Below are 12,533 nucleotides of genomic sequence, written 5' to 3' on the forward strand. Positions count from 1 at the left end.
AGAGAAAGCTACCTGCCCGACTGCATCGTCCCGACAATGAAGTTTGATGCAGGCAGCGTGATGGCCTGGGACAATGGTTGTTTTTGGATAAAACTATTAATTCTGAGGCGTATTTAGACGTCATGGACAATAATAATAGAGCTAAAATGGTGACCACTTTGAAATATCGGAAGACATTAACAAAAAACTGATGGAGAATGTTCCACGGAGACCAGAAGCCTTCATAAAAGCAAAAGGTTTTAGTTTTCCTGTAAATAAAGGTTATTTTTAGATATTCAAGTGGCTGGATGTTAGTGTAGCGCATTGTGTGGGTGTATATATATAAGAAGGGGTACTACTTAAACTCCAGCGTTATAAAATAATTGATTTTGAAAAAGTTATGGATTTGAACATACGTTTTAAAGAGGAGTTGATTGTTTTTGTTGTTACATCGTCTTAAAAGTGGCTAATAACTTCGGAACTGTTACTAAAATTTGATATAAGTACTAATTTACTAACCTTAAGATAAACTTCCTCAGCTTTTTGGTATCTTCTAAGCGTCGTGAGCACTCTTCCAAGATTCAAGTATCCTCTTACATCATCGGCCTGGATCCTACAAAAGAGCCGGAATAAAAGAAGACAGTTTAAATCCATGAATGCATGCACGACACATCACCAGGAGAACACTATCGATAATATAAGACTGAAGTAGGCATTTGGGTAGAGAGGGGGAGGGCAGAAGGATGTAAAGTAGCAATTACACGTCACCGCTCACGTCATACAGGAATATAATTAGCAATTAGATATCTCCACTTGTGCTACCAAGAGGATCTCCAGAACTGAAAGTTATTAAAATGCAAAGCTGCTTCACTCCAAGAGCACATTTATTACTAAAAGAATTCAACTCGTCAGACACGTCAGCAACATTTATTCCCTCTGTTCTGAGACAGGAAATGCTACACAGTGGAGAACTGCGAAAAGGAGAAAAAATTGAGCAAAAAAAAGAGCAAGGCATGCCTTATACAAACTGTATACCTTCTCAGAGCGGTGTTTCTAAGCATTTTTAACAAAGTAGCACACCCATATACAATAGTGTGCAAAAATATAGAGAACCCAGTGCATTTTAGCTTTAAAAAATATCAAAAATATATATATATATTTTATCAATTAATTTTTAATGTATTTTCTACAGTATAAGGCTCAAAGGTTGTATTACGTTAAAATATTTTAAAGTAATCTTAATAAACTCACCTAATGGCATCTTTGTAACACCTAATAGCTTCCTCTTGCCTGTTAAGGGATTCTAAAACTTGACCCATGTTATTAAAGAGTTTGGCATTCCTCTGATTTACTGCAAGGGCTGAACTATACAAAGAATATTCCGAATGCCTGGAAAGAAAGAGAGATTACTTCAAAACAGTAATTTATGAACAAGAACACAGTAATTACCAAACTATAGTGTTTTTAAATAAAAAACAAACGAACTCAACAAGTAGATGCAACCAGAACTCTCTGTAAGTGCTGTACTTTGGAAAGATGTCGTCTCCCATTGATTATAATTAGAAGAGACAATAAAACCTGCCCTACACCATGATCCACTTCTCTCAACAACTCTGACTCTCTGTTCCAATATATTTAAGTGCTTTTCCGCGACTAGTCGATGTTCTTATCCTATAAGGAAGCGTAGCTGTCTAATTGAGGCATTCGAAAGATAATGAAACCATCTCACATGGACAGTGGACGATTCTGAAGTATGCAAGGAAGTTCCAGAAGTACAGAGCCGCAATAAGAAATATAAAAAGTTTATACAAAGTGATTTTATATTCTATACGACATCACACATTTCTGTCTTCAGATCTGATGATGAAGAACCAAGAAGGGCTTCGAAACGTATGGTGCTCAACTGTCTACGTTATTTTATTCGACTAAGTGTGTTAAAACGAGCTACAGGTTGATGGGATTCTCTCTCTTCCGGATTACTCACATATTCGGGGTGGGAGGGGAGGGTTTGTCTCCTTCCGCTGATAGCCGTGTGGCCAACTTTAATGGTCCATCCTGGCGACAAATGTAAGTACCAAAAAGACTGGTACATTCTGTAATAGAATAGCCTTGCTACTCCTTTCTTTTATTGTCACTTCTTTTCTTATCCAGACATCTTTAAAGGAGAATGACTCGATTGCAGCAGAGAGCCCGATGCACCTGCTACGTTGTCGTTTATTTTGATACAATTTCTCCGTAGCCGTATTTCCGTTTTAGCCGAAGATTCCGTTAACCATCCCCATCCCCTCCCTCCGTCACTCCCACCCATTCCATTTCTTTCTCTCTCTCTCGATGGAACTTCGCCCTAGGGCTGGAGTCTGCGAAAGGCTGTTGCCTTGCTTTCTTTAAACAAGGGTATTTTCTCTGCTACTTCCACCCTCCCCCGCACTGCTGCAATCTTTATTTCGTTCCTTCAAGAAAGGTTGTTATTTTGAATCGCAGAAGCTACACGAACCCTCGGACACTTTCAGCCTTTTGGAATCTAGCGTTCCTTTCTCAGCCTAATTCCTGATTCAGACTCTTAAGATCCCCTTTCTGCCATGAAATCTATAGAACGCGCACCAAAATACCCAACGGCATGGACCTTCGATAGGTTCCCTCTAATCGATTGTAGAATAACAGACACAGGTTACACTCATAAGCCCCCCCTCTACCTTTCTTTGATTTTTACTTTTCGTAAGCAATTTCGACTCGAAACCCCATGACAGAAGCGGTATGAAAGGTCATCCTCCAACAGCAAGCAACGCCTTTCATTATTGTTATCAATGCTTTTTTGGCATTTATGACTAATTCAATATTATACAAGTAACTGTATTATTAATAATTCATATTGCTGTTGAGTCTCGATTATTAGAACTAATGGGAAAAAGAGTTGGATTCGAATTATACGGAATGATACAATAAAAAAGTTTATATGGCAAGATGTTGTTTATTTAAAAGAAGTGCAATACCAAAGCAATTCGTGATAAAGGCACAAAGTTTGTTCTGCTGCGAGCATTAAAGATCATTACATTTATTAGGCAATTTAAATCTTTCCAATCAAACAATCCGCCTAATTTTCATAAATTGAATACATAAGATTTAAAAGTTTAAAATTTGCCATTTAAAAATATGCCTAGCTTCCTTTTTTTTTTGCTAAGGTTGACTTCGGATTAAGCAGAAATCGGATTATCGAGACTTTTCTGTATTATATACTCAGATATAATAATCAGAATACAATGGAGGAAAATCCTAAAATAATTGAAGAGAAATGCGTCACAAACTACGTGGGATTCAGTGATATTTGTGATCCACGTGGATCTGATTGGTTTAACAGAGCTCAAAAATATGCTTTTTGTTCAATCAAGGAATCGTTTTTTTCAATGCCTGTGCCTTTTATAAGGTATTTACAGGCATATATACTCACAGGAAGATGCAAGTGTGGTTTTGGCCGATGTCACTATCTACATCATTCTAACGCCCCTTAATCCTCCAAATTAGCAGTTTCCTCGAACCCTTAAGCCTCCTCACTAACATTATAAAACCCCACATATACTCTGTTCAAATGAATTCCATCTTTACAAAACAAATTTCTTCTGTTAATTAAGGCAGCTGACACGGAGAAAAAAAAATTTCCCCACAGTTCTTCAAGTCCACAGTTAATCCACAATGCTTTCGTCATCTGTACCCAACTATCATTTCTGGGCAGAAATGCAGACATAGAACATTTTTTTCTTCTCACGACATTTTCCCAACAAAATCTCCACTGAAAGATTGGACAGATTCGGGAGAGCTTTGCCCGACAACGAATTAAAAAATCTGGATCGCTAGCGATCCCCTAGTTCAATTTTTATCTTGGGCATCAACTCGCGTTTTCAGAGACTCAATCTCGCCTAAAAAGTACATCCAATAATTTAAAGTCGATGCACTTCCTACATCCAGCACACAGAAGGAAACCACCATCAGCTAGAGAATGTTCTGCATACATGTGACAGTGAATACAAGGAAAAAGAGGGAACTCACAGGCAACGTTCTTTACACTGAACAGAAGTAGTAAGTTCATCATTACTCATTATAATACTGAAAAGTTAGTAAGCCATCTTCATATCAGATGGTACTGTTGGTGCGTGGCATTAAGATTAGCTTCAAGGAGAAGGATCAGAGACAGGGAAGTACAACTCAGGGATGCAGCATCTTTATTCCCTGACCTGGGGATTAATTGTCGCAAGCAAACTTATTAAGGTCAGCATCCTATGACTGAGCACATTCGAGCAGCTGAAAAGGCAGAAACCTAACAGATAGGTGGAGACTGGAGACGGCTGAGATGTGGGCACAGAGTTGGAGTCGCTCTGAGAGAACGCTGAGGGACTACACTCCAAGAGCATAAGTCCTATGATGGTTCCTAAATCGTGCCAACGATCATTTTGAAGCGTTTCACCCTAATCAGCATGGGAAGCCTGTGAATTTGCATCAAACTGACCATTTTAGTTGTTCTTAAGTTTAGAGGAAGTTTATGTTTGTTTATGGCCCATTTTAAGAGCCAAAACTGAGCAGAAAAAGGTGGCCTAATTGTGCTAGGGGCAGCAGATACCCATACATCTGCAGCATATAAAAACAGAGAGTAAGGGTATATCGTGGTTTTTATATATTTTTTGGTAGTTGTGACTTCATTAATATAATATAAATGCTGTTTGGCAATCCATCGGAGTCGAGCTGCCTGGGTGAGCAGCTTGTCCATGGGGCTAGTGAAGCAGAGAATAGGTACAACAACCCCAAGATCAGTATGCTTATTGACGATGGGGATAGGAGAATTGCACAGTGTTGGCTCAGTATAAGAAGGTATTTTCTTTAAGGAGAATATCATAAATTCAGACTTTTCTGGGTTTATTTTTACTCCAAACTGGTTGGGGTAGTTTTCAAATTCTAGGAGTGTATTATTAATTGATGCTGTTATCACAAAAAGATCATCGAATGGAGAAATCAGTGTGAGGGAAAATTCTCTTGACACATCAATCATAACATTCTGTACCTTTGCCATTTGAAACCATTATTGCGTTTAATTAAAGATTAAACATTTCGTAAATAAGCTAAACCCTTTTTAATTATTACATAATATTATATAGTCATCTTAATTATAATTTTAAAGATTTCCAAAAAAATTCGTTTTAGTATTCTATCTTTTCATCATGACTTTGGATTCCATATTTGACAAAATCAATATCGTATTTTCAAATTTAAGAAGTGCAACTTGCCATGAGCGATAAAAATTAATAAAAATCAAGTATTGTTCAGCTTATTAATTCAACTAAAAAACAAAATAAAATTTTATTAAAAAGTTTAATCACAACTTTTATATTAATTAATTAAATATTTAAAACATTCAGTCATTGATTAAATTTTAAAACAACTAAAAACTTAATTTAATTAGTTAAATTAATTTTTAAAATTAAAGTTACTTTCAGCTAATATTTTACTTACCAGTCCTGATTCCTGCGTGTAGTTTTAATGACATGAAGTAATAAAAGTAAGAGTAGGCCAATGGCGGCCATGTTCCTACACGACCTACAAAGAAAATAAATAATGATTGCGCATCGTTCATTTAAATTTCAAATACGTAATTAATGCGCAACTAATATTGATTTTAATCGGAATTAATGAACAGCTTTTCCAGCTATAAGGTTATATAGCGTTTCTTGAAAGTCCAATACCTTTTATCCCATAGTATGCTCCAACCCTGAGCAACCAACATACAAAACCCCATGCTGGGAAGATATAGAACTCTTTCAGCTACAACGAAACCCACTGGAAAGAAAACGTTGGACGCTGGCAAGAAAGGAAGAATTACCATCGTCATTGCCTATAAAGAAAAGCAAAATAAGCAACCTCCGCCATTATTCAAAAAGCAAAAAAAAAAATATTGCTACAATTATATTAAACAACAAATTGCTAGCCATTCCTATATACGTCACACATACGTCAAATTTTTCTACACACGTCACACACGTCATAGTGACGTAATAGAATACAATTGAATCTAACCTATTACAATTATTTCGTATATTACGTCACCGTGACGTGTCAGGAAACAAATCGATTCTATTACAATTATTACGTAAATTACGTCATTAACACTGATGTATATGGGAGAAATTACATCAAAGCTATTACAATTATTTCGCACTTTACGTCACAGTGACGTGTCAGGAAACTATTAAATCGATTCTCTTACAATTAATTCGTGCATTATGTCACAGTGACGTGAGAGCATAAATTATATACAACATATTACAATTACGTTGCGTGTTACGTCACAGTAACACGTCACGAAAACTATTAAATCGATTCTATTACAATTATTTCGCGCATGACGTCACAGTGACGTATATGAAAACATTACATCCAACCAATTAAAATCACTTCGCATGGTACGTCACAGTGACGTATTAGGAAACAATTAAATCGATTCTATTACAATTATCACGCGCATGACGTCACAGTGACGTGTAGGTTAAATTACATACGACGTATTACAATTACTTCGAATGTTACGTCACAGACATGTCACGAAAACTATTAAATCGATTCTATTACAATTTAGCGCATGACGTCACAGTGACGCAATAGGAAAATTGCGTGTAACCTATTACAATTATTTAGCGCCTGTTACGTCACAGTGACGTCACAATCGTGCAGAAAGTTTCACGTTAGGATTACACAGCCTGGAATGTTGCATTCTAATGGAAATTCGATCAAATTTATTGTCTTTTCTGTACTGCCAGCCTTCTTTACTTTAAGCTGACTCAGAAGTTTTCAAAGTTTTATTTGTTGTAAAAGGTTTCTAAAGTGTAGGGAGAATGAGAGAAGTGATTTTAATTTTCCTTTTCTCTTTTTGAAGATTAGAAATAGCAAGAAAAAGCGATTACATTCGTGGCTTTAAGTGTACAACGGCAAGATTACTTCTGCGAATACTAAACTAAGGCTAGACACATAAAAGAAAACTTTAGTACCATTATAAGAGCAATTCGTTGGTCTTCCTCCAGTTTCGCAGCAGCCCACGCAATGGAAAACACTGAAATGTAGAGTGCCAGGGTGCACACATTACGGATATCCCACAGAAACGTGATCAAAGGTATTGTTGACATCGTCCAATCACAACACAGATCACACGGGAATAAAAGTAACCACGCATTCACGGACAACAGATAGTTATAGGTGAGTTGCCTTGCCGGAAAATGTGTAACGGCTGCTGGGTTGTCGAACCTGGAAAAAAGAAGAAAAAAAGAGTAATAAATAAAACAGGCCAACATTTTGTTCCTATACGTACCAAACATATACACCTTTACGTACACTGCTCTCAAATAAGCATCGCAAATACACCGCATTATCTTACAGAGACGTATATGGACGTAAACAATCAACAAGTGCGTAAACGGTAGTCGGAAAACAAAACGGTGAGCGAATGACTGTCTAAGAGTGCCTTTAATACGTGTAGGACAACGTTATGTACAGCTGACGGACTTTGAAAGAGTTCGGATCGTTGGGTTGTCAGAAATTGGATGGTCAACATGGCAAATTACCTTATTTTGGGTCGTTATGACCAAACAGTTGGATGCTGTTTGCAGTCTAGGAAAAGACTCAGATATATCGCCAGGATTATCGAGGAATCCGCTGACTAGTAACAGGAAACAGATCTTTTACAATGAGCCCTTCTCCAGAAGCAGGATTAGCAGATGACTAAGTGGGGCTGCATTCTCGTCGTCCACTGCTTCGTTTGCCTCTGACGCCACTGCATCGTCGCCAGCGTCTGCAAAGGTGTATGGAGCAAGGAAAGGGCTGATTTTGGGGAAAATGGCATCATGTGGACTCTACTGAAATCGCGTTTCTGTTCGGGATCCAGTTATGACGGTTGTATCTGTGTGTCTGGAGAAATTCCAGGATATTCCCAGGTTACAGAACCATGATAGGTAGACAATAGGACAGATAAGACAGATACTGTCATGAAAGATTGATATGGATAATATCATGAGAGATGGATTCTTGAATTTAAGACAGTTTATTGGCATTTGATCAGTCTCTACTTGAGGTCACACGTTGAAGGTGATGGACTTTTCAGTGATGGTGAAGAGGTGACCGGCACTGTTCCATTCGCTGTTAAGAGGATAGAAAAATCCGGGTCTGTGATGGTAAAGTCCGAGCAGAATTCTTCCCTGCAAGTTCCTTCGTAGACTCCACTTGAGATGTTGCGTTGATGTGTCAACAGGAGGCACGTTGTCTCTGCTTCTTGTGTGTTTCAAGTAAAAGTTGTAAATGATGGCCTTAGCGGCAATGAATTAGGAGTTGCAGTTGCAGTGGTGTGTGTTGTCTGCTTAGAGTGAAGCAGTTACTAGTAGTCCTCCGCTTGTGGGTGTGGTTGCAGGCAAGCCTTCCAGCATCCAATGCATACTTTATCAGTTTGTTGTCCATAGAACAGGACAGGTACGTGTATTCCAGGGCACCTAGAGTGGTGCAGAAGAGGCAGTAGTTTGAAGGCACTAATACGAACGTCTGTACCTTGAGTGGGGTTGGGAAGGATGTTGTGTCAGTCTCCACTGGATGTTGGAGTCCGATTTGGAATATTTCGTCCTGTACGGAAGGTGTCACTGAAAGTTAGATGGTGGCTTGTGGGGAGGAGGAGGATATATGGAGAGCATGGCAAGTGGACGACGGAATAATCGTGACTGTGTGGCGTGACATAATTAGCTGATATACTTTTTTGGAGGGTGTAGGCGACAAAGGTAACAAGGCTCTGGTATGTAATAAAGGTTGGTTCAGGTGAGGATCCAGTGACATTTTCGGTCCTTTTTGTTGTTTGATGTCTGGTGCGATTGCTGATTTTAGTAGTTTGCGTTGCTGCTTTGCATTTATGGTTTTAATGGGCAAGTCTTCTGATCCTTTCTATTCAAGGAGAGGTGTGAGTAGGTCGTCTATGGTTCTTAAGCCTGCCCAGTTCAACGTAGAAAAAAGGAGATGGTCATCAGTTGCAGGGGCCGTTATCATTTTATTACAGAAGCGTGTTCCGAAAGTACGGCAGGGAGTGATGTTCCCTCGACGTGATGAAGATTTAGGTTCTTCTAGCGGTGCAGTGTGTCTTTATAGAAGGAGGGGAGTTTTAGTGGTGCTGGCGTCATATCCATTCTTAAGATTGTTGATAGAATTAGCTCTTTAGTGGCTATTGCTAGTAGTTTATCCGTAGTAACGGAACATGAGTGGTTCATTTGCAGCGTCTTTAGAAGAAAGGTGATCCGGAAAGCTGTGATTTTGTCTTCAAGAGAGACCAATTCCCATCTCCCGCGAGTGAGCGGCTGGCAGAGTTTAGAGAAGGATATTCAGTTGGTTTTGTTCCATAGGAAGCTTCAGATAAATGCTTGGATTTGTTGGAGGAAGTCAATAGGTGGAGTTAGAATTTTAAGGGTATGCCAGAGAACACTTTCTACCATCTGGTTCACAACTAGCTCTTTCCCTTTGAAGCGACTCAGCAATTCGGGCCATTCTTTTACAGACAGATATGGATAAAAATAGGTGGTATCATGATACCGGAATAGATAAATGATGGAAAATACCATGATAGAAAGATGTAATCATAATTGATATGTGAATAGATATATAAGAAAAGATATTATCATGACAGATAATATAATGACTGAGCAGCTGGAAGAGGTTGCAGAATGATATCTGGTTGGTTTTGTTCCATTGGAAGCTTCGGATAGATGTTTGAAATTGAGGGTGGAGTTAGAACTTTAAGGGTGTGTGCCAGAGAACACTTGCCGCCCTTGACAACTAGCACTCTCCCTCTCAGTAAAAATGGAACAGATTATTCTTAAAAATTCAAACACGCAGTGCTATCAAATATCAAGGACAAACAGTTATTCCGAAAGTACCAACTTGAACAGACGGTGGATTAAGACAACACAAAAACAAGACAGTTAATCATACATAAGACAGATGGGTACGTTGAAGTTATCATTACAATAAGGGACGCCCATCATAGGGACGTGTGTACAATCCACTCTCTGAAGGAAGACCTATCGATCCTGGAGATTGATGAACCTGTAACCACACAAACACACACTGTTTGTTGTGAGTTTAAATATAACCATGGTTTTTTCATCATTTGATCTTCCATGGGTCCAATCAATAAATCTCCATGACACAAATAATATTTTACCGAGATTATTCAATCGCCTCACCACGAACCTATATATTGTACGACGATCAGCGCCCTCTGTAGGTCTATCCGGGTACTAAATCTTTTTGAAATTAAACTGGAAACGGCATTCATTTCCTTTCGAAGAGGCGATTAAGTGCCTCACTTAAGCTTGCCCACCCCCCTTCTTCTCCCTGGAAAAATTTCACCGCGGTAGGTAATGGAAACAAGAGATAAATTTGATCAACAAGTAACTTCCATGATGAATTCGTTGCTTTTGTTGAAGGGCTCAGCGCTGCTCTTTTTTGATTTCGTTTATTGTTCGTTTGAATATCGTCTGTTCTGTTTACAGCTTCATCTTGTAAGCATCACAAAATGTGACGGGAGATTTAAATGACAATGGTCAAACACTTTGCGAACGTGCTGGCACAAAGGCCCGTACAGGGCGGTGAAATGTATTCAAGTAAGACCAAATAGGAAACACACAACGGGTGCCGCTATGCACTTCCAGATACGATTAATGTTTGCAATTTCCTCACTGGTGAATTATGGATCAGCTCGAGAAAGAAAAAAAAAATAAGAAAAGAATAATATGAATTACAGCAAAAATACATCAGAGAGAGAGAGAGAGAGAAAGATGAAATCGTATTAGAGTCACACGTGACCCAAATATTCAGAGACGAAATATGATTTTCGCTTTCAGTCGGTCGGGGTGACGCCAAAGATGGCCCAAGTCGTTCACAAAGCGAAAGCAGAAGTTCCATTCCTATTGGGTGGATTTTCGTATTCATCAACCTTGACGTCATCATTTGCAATCGATAAATGAAATTGTGGACCAATGGGAAGGCTATAATTCTGTTTGGGATGCTTCTTCGGTAAGTTTTTAATAAGTTAACTCTTCTCTCTCTCTCTCTCTCTCTCTTTTTTTTCTTCTAAGAAAGCATCTCGCCTACACCCTTCGTTGATTGAAAGCTCTGGAGAATGTTTGTAAAGGAATCGCTAAACTAGTTTCGATGGGAAGCAGTGGAACACGCTTGCCACAGTCACTTCTTATCATCTTCAGACTTTCGCATCTCTGGACTACTTAAGAAGGCAAAAGGACAACGGTTCCAGTCGGACGTTGATGTTAAACAGATGATCAATGGATTCTGTCATAGCAGCTATCACTCTATGCGAAGGGTATCGATTTCTCGGTAAACCATGAGAGTGCCTAATAATTTCCAAGATCTTTTATTAAAGCAAATAAACGTTCTATATAGCTTTGATTTCAATAACTTCTATGGCAAATTAAAGAAATAAAGCTTTGAATAGAGTCTCGTTTAGCTCCTTTAACTTTTTTAAAACAATGTACACATTTTAGCTTTTCGGCTGGAGTTGCTTTAGCTCCTTTAACTTTTTAAAGACAGTGTACACATTTATATTAAAATAACTCTATAGGAGTTACTTGAGCACATTGAACTTTCTTTAAAACAGTGTACACATTTTTAGATTGACATATCTTTCGGCTGGAGTTGCTTTAGCTCATTTAACTTTTTAAAGACAGTGTACATACATTAAAATAACTTTCGGTAGGAGCTGCATCATCACCCTTAACTTTTTTAAAACCGTGTACATATTTTTAAATTGACATAAATGGAGCTCCTTTAATCTTTTTCAAGACAGTGTACGCGCGTACACACATGGAGACGATTTTGGATTGAAGCCATAGCCCCTTTAATTTACTTTTAAGTAGTGTACACATTTACATTAAAATAACTTTCGGTAGCTACAGCACTCAACTTTTTTAAACCAGTGTACACATTTTTAGATTGACAAAACATTTGACTGACGTTTCTTTCGCTCCTTTACCTTTTTTAGGACAGTGTACACGCGTATACATGCAGGTGACCTTCGGCAGGTCACCAAATGATATTTTAATGAAAATGTACTTCAGTACCCTTAACTTTTTTAAAACAGTGTACACATTTTTAGATTGACATAAATGTAGCTTCTTTAACTTTTTTCAAGACTGTGTACACGTGTATACATATGGCAGAGATTTCGAATTGCAGTCGTAGCCTCTTTAATTTACTTTTAAGTAGTGTACACATTTACATTAAAGTAACTTTCGATAACAGTTACTCTAGTATCCCCCACAACTTTTTTAAAGTACTGTACACACTTTCATTGTCTTTACGTAAGCGTCGAGAGAAAGTTGAATTTGGTGCGCCCTAATGGAAACCATATAAAATGCGCTGTATTATAGGGCAGATACAAGGACATTTAGGATTAATGGGGGTTGCTTAAATGCACGCTTTATTTTTCCCCTCCTATCCATGCAGCTGCATAGCTGTAACGATCATCAGTAGGTAGT

The 12,533-nt window shown here is 38.2% G+C and overlaps 1 protein-coding gene across 3 annotated transcripts in view; it reads right to left on the bottom strand.

Annotated features, from left to right (window-relative positions):
- Positions 1–12,533, bottom strand: part of LOC150082780 (protein O-mannosyl-transferase Tmtc3-like) — a 204,851-nt gene that overhangs the window by 11,673 nt on the left and 180,645 nt on the right. For all 3 annotated transcript variants that reach the window (XM_090377595.1, XM_090377596.1, XM_090377594.1), the window contains 5 exons: positions 7,005–7,257; positions 5,706–5,854; positions 5,476–5,559; positions 1,231–1,368; positions 499–592 (listed from right to left, as the gene is read on the bottom strand). In XM_090377595.1, the coding sequence (XP_090233721.1) occupies positions 499–592; positions 1,231–1,368; positions 5,476–5,559; positions 5,706–5,854; positions 7,005–7,257 (718 nt within the window). The remainder of the gene's footprint in view (positions 1–498; positions 593–1,230; positions 1,369–5,475; positions 5,560–5,705; positions 5,855–7,004; positions 7,258–12,533) is intronic.

Source organism: Mastigoproctus giganteus, chromosome 7, assembly GCF_048544385.1.
Source record: "Mastigoproctus giganteus isolate SK-2022 chromosome 7, ASM4854438v1, whole genome shotgun sequence".
Lineage (NCBI taxonomy): Eukaryota > Metazoa > Arthropoda > Arachnida > Uropygi > Thelyphonidae > Mastigoproctus > Mastigoproctus giganteus.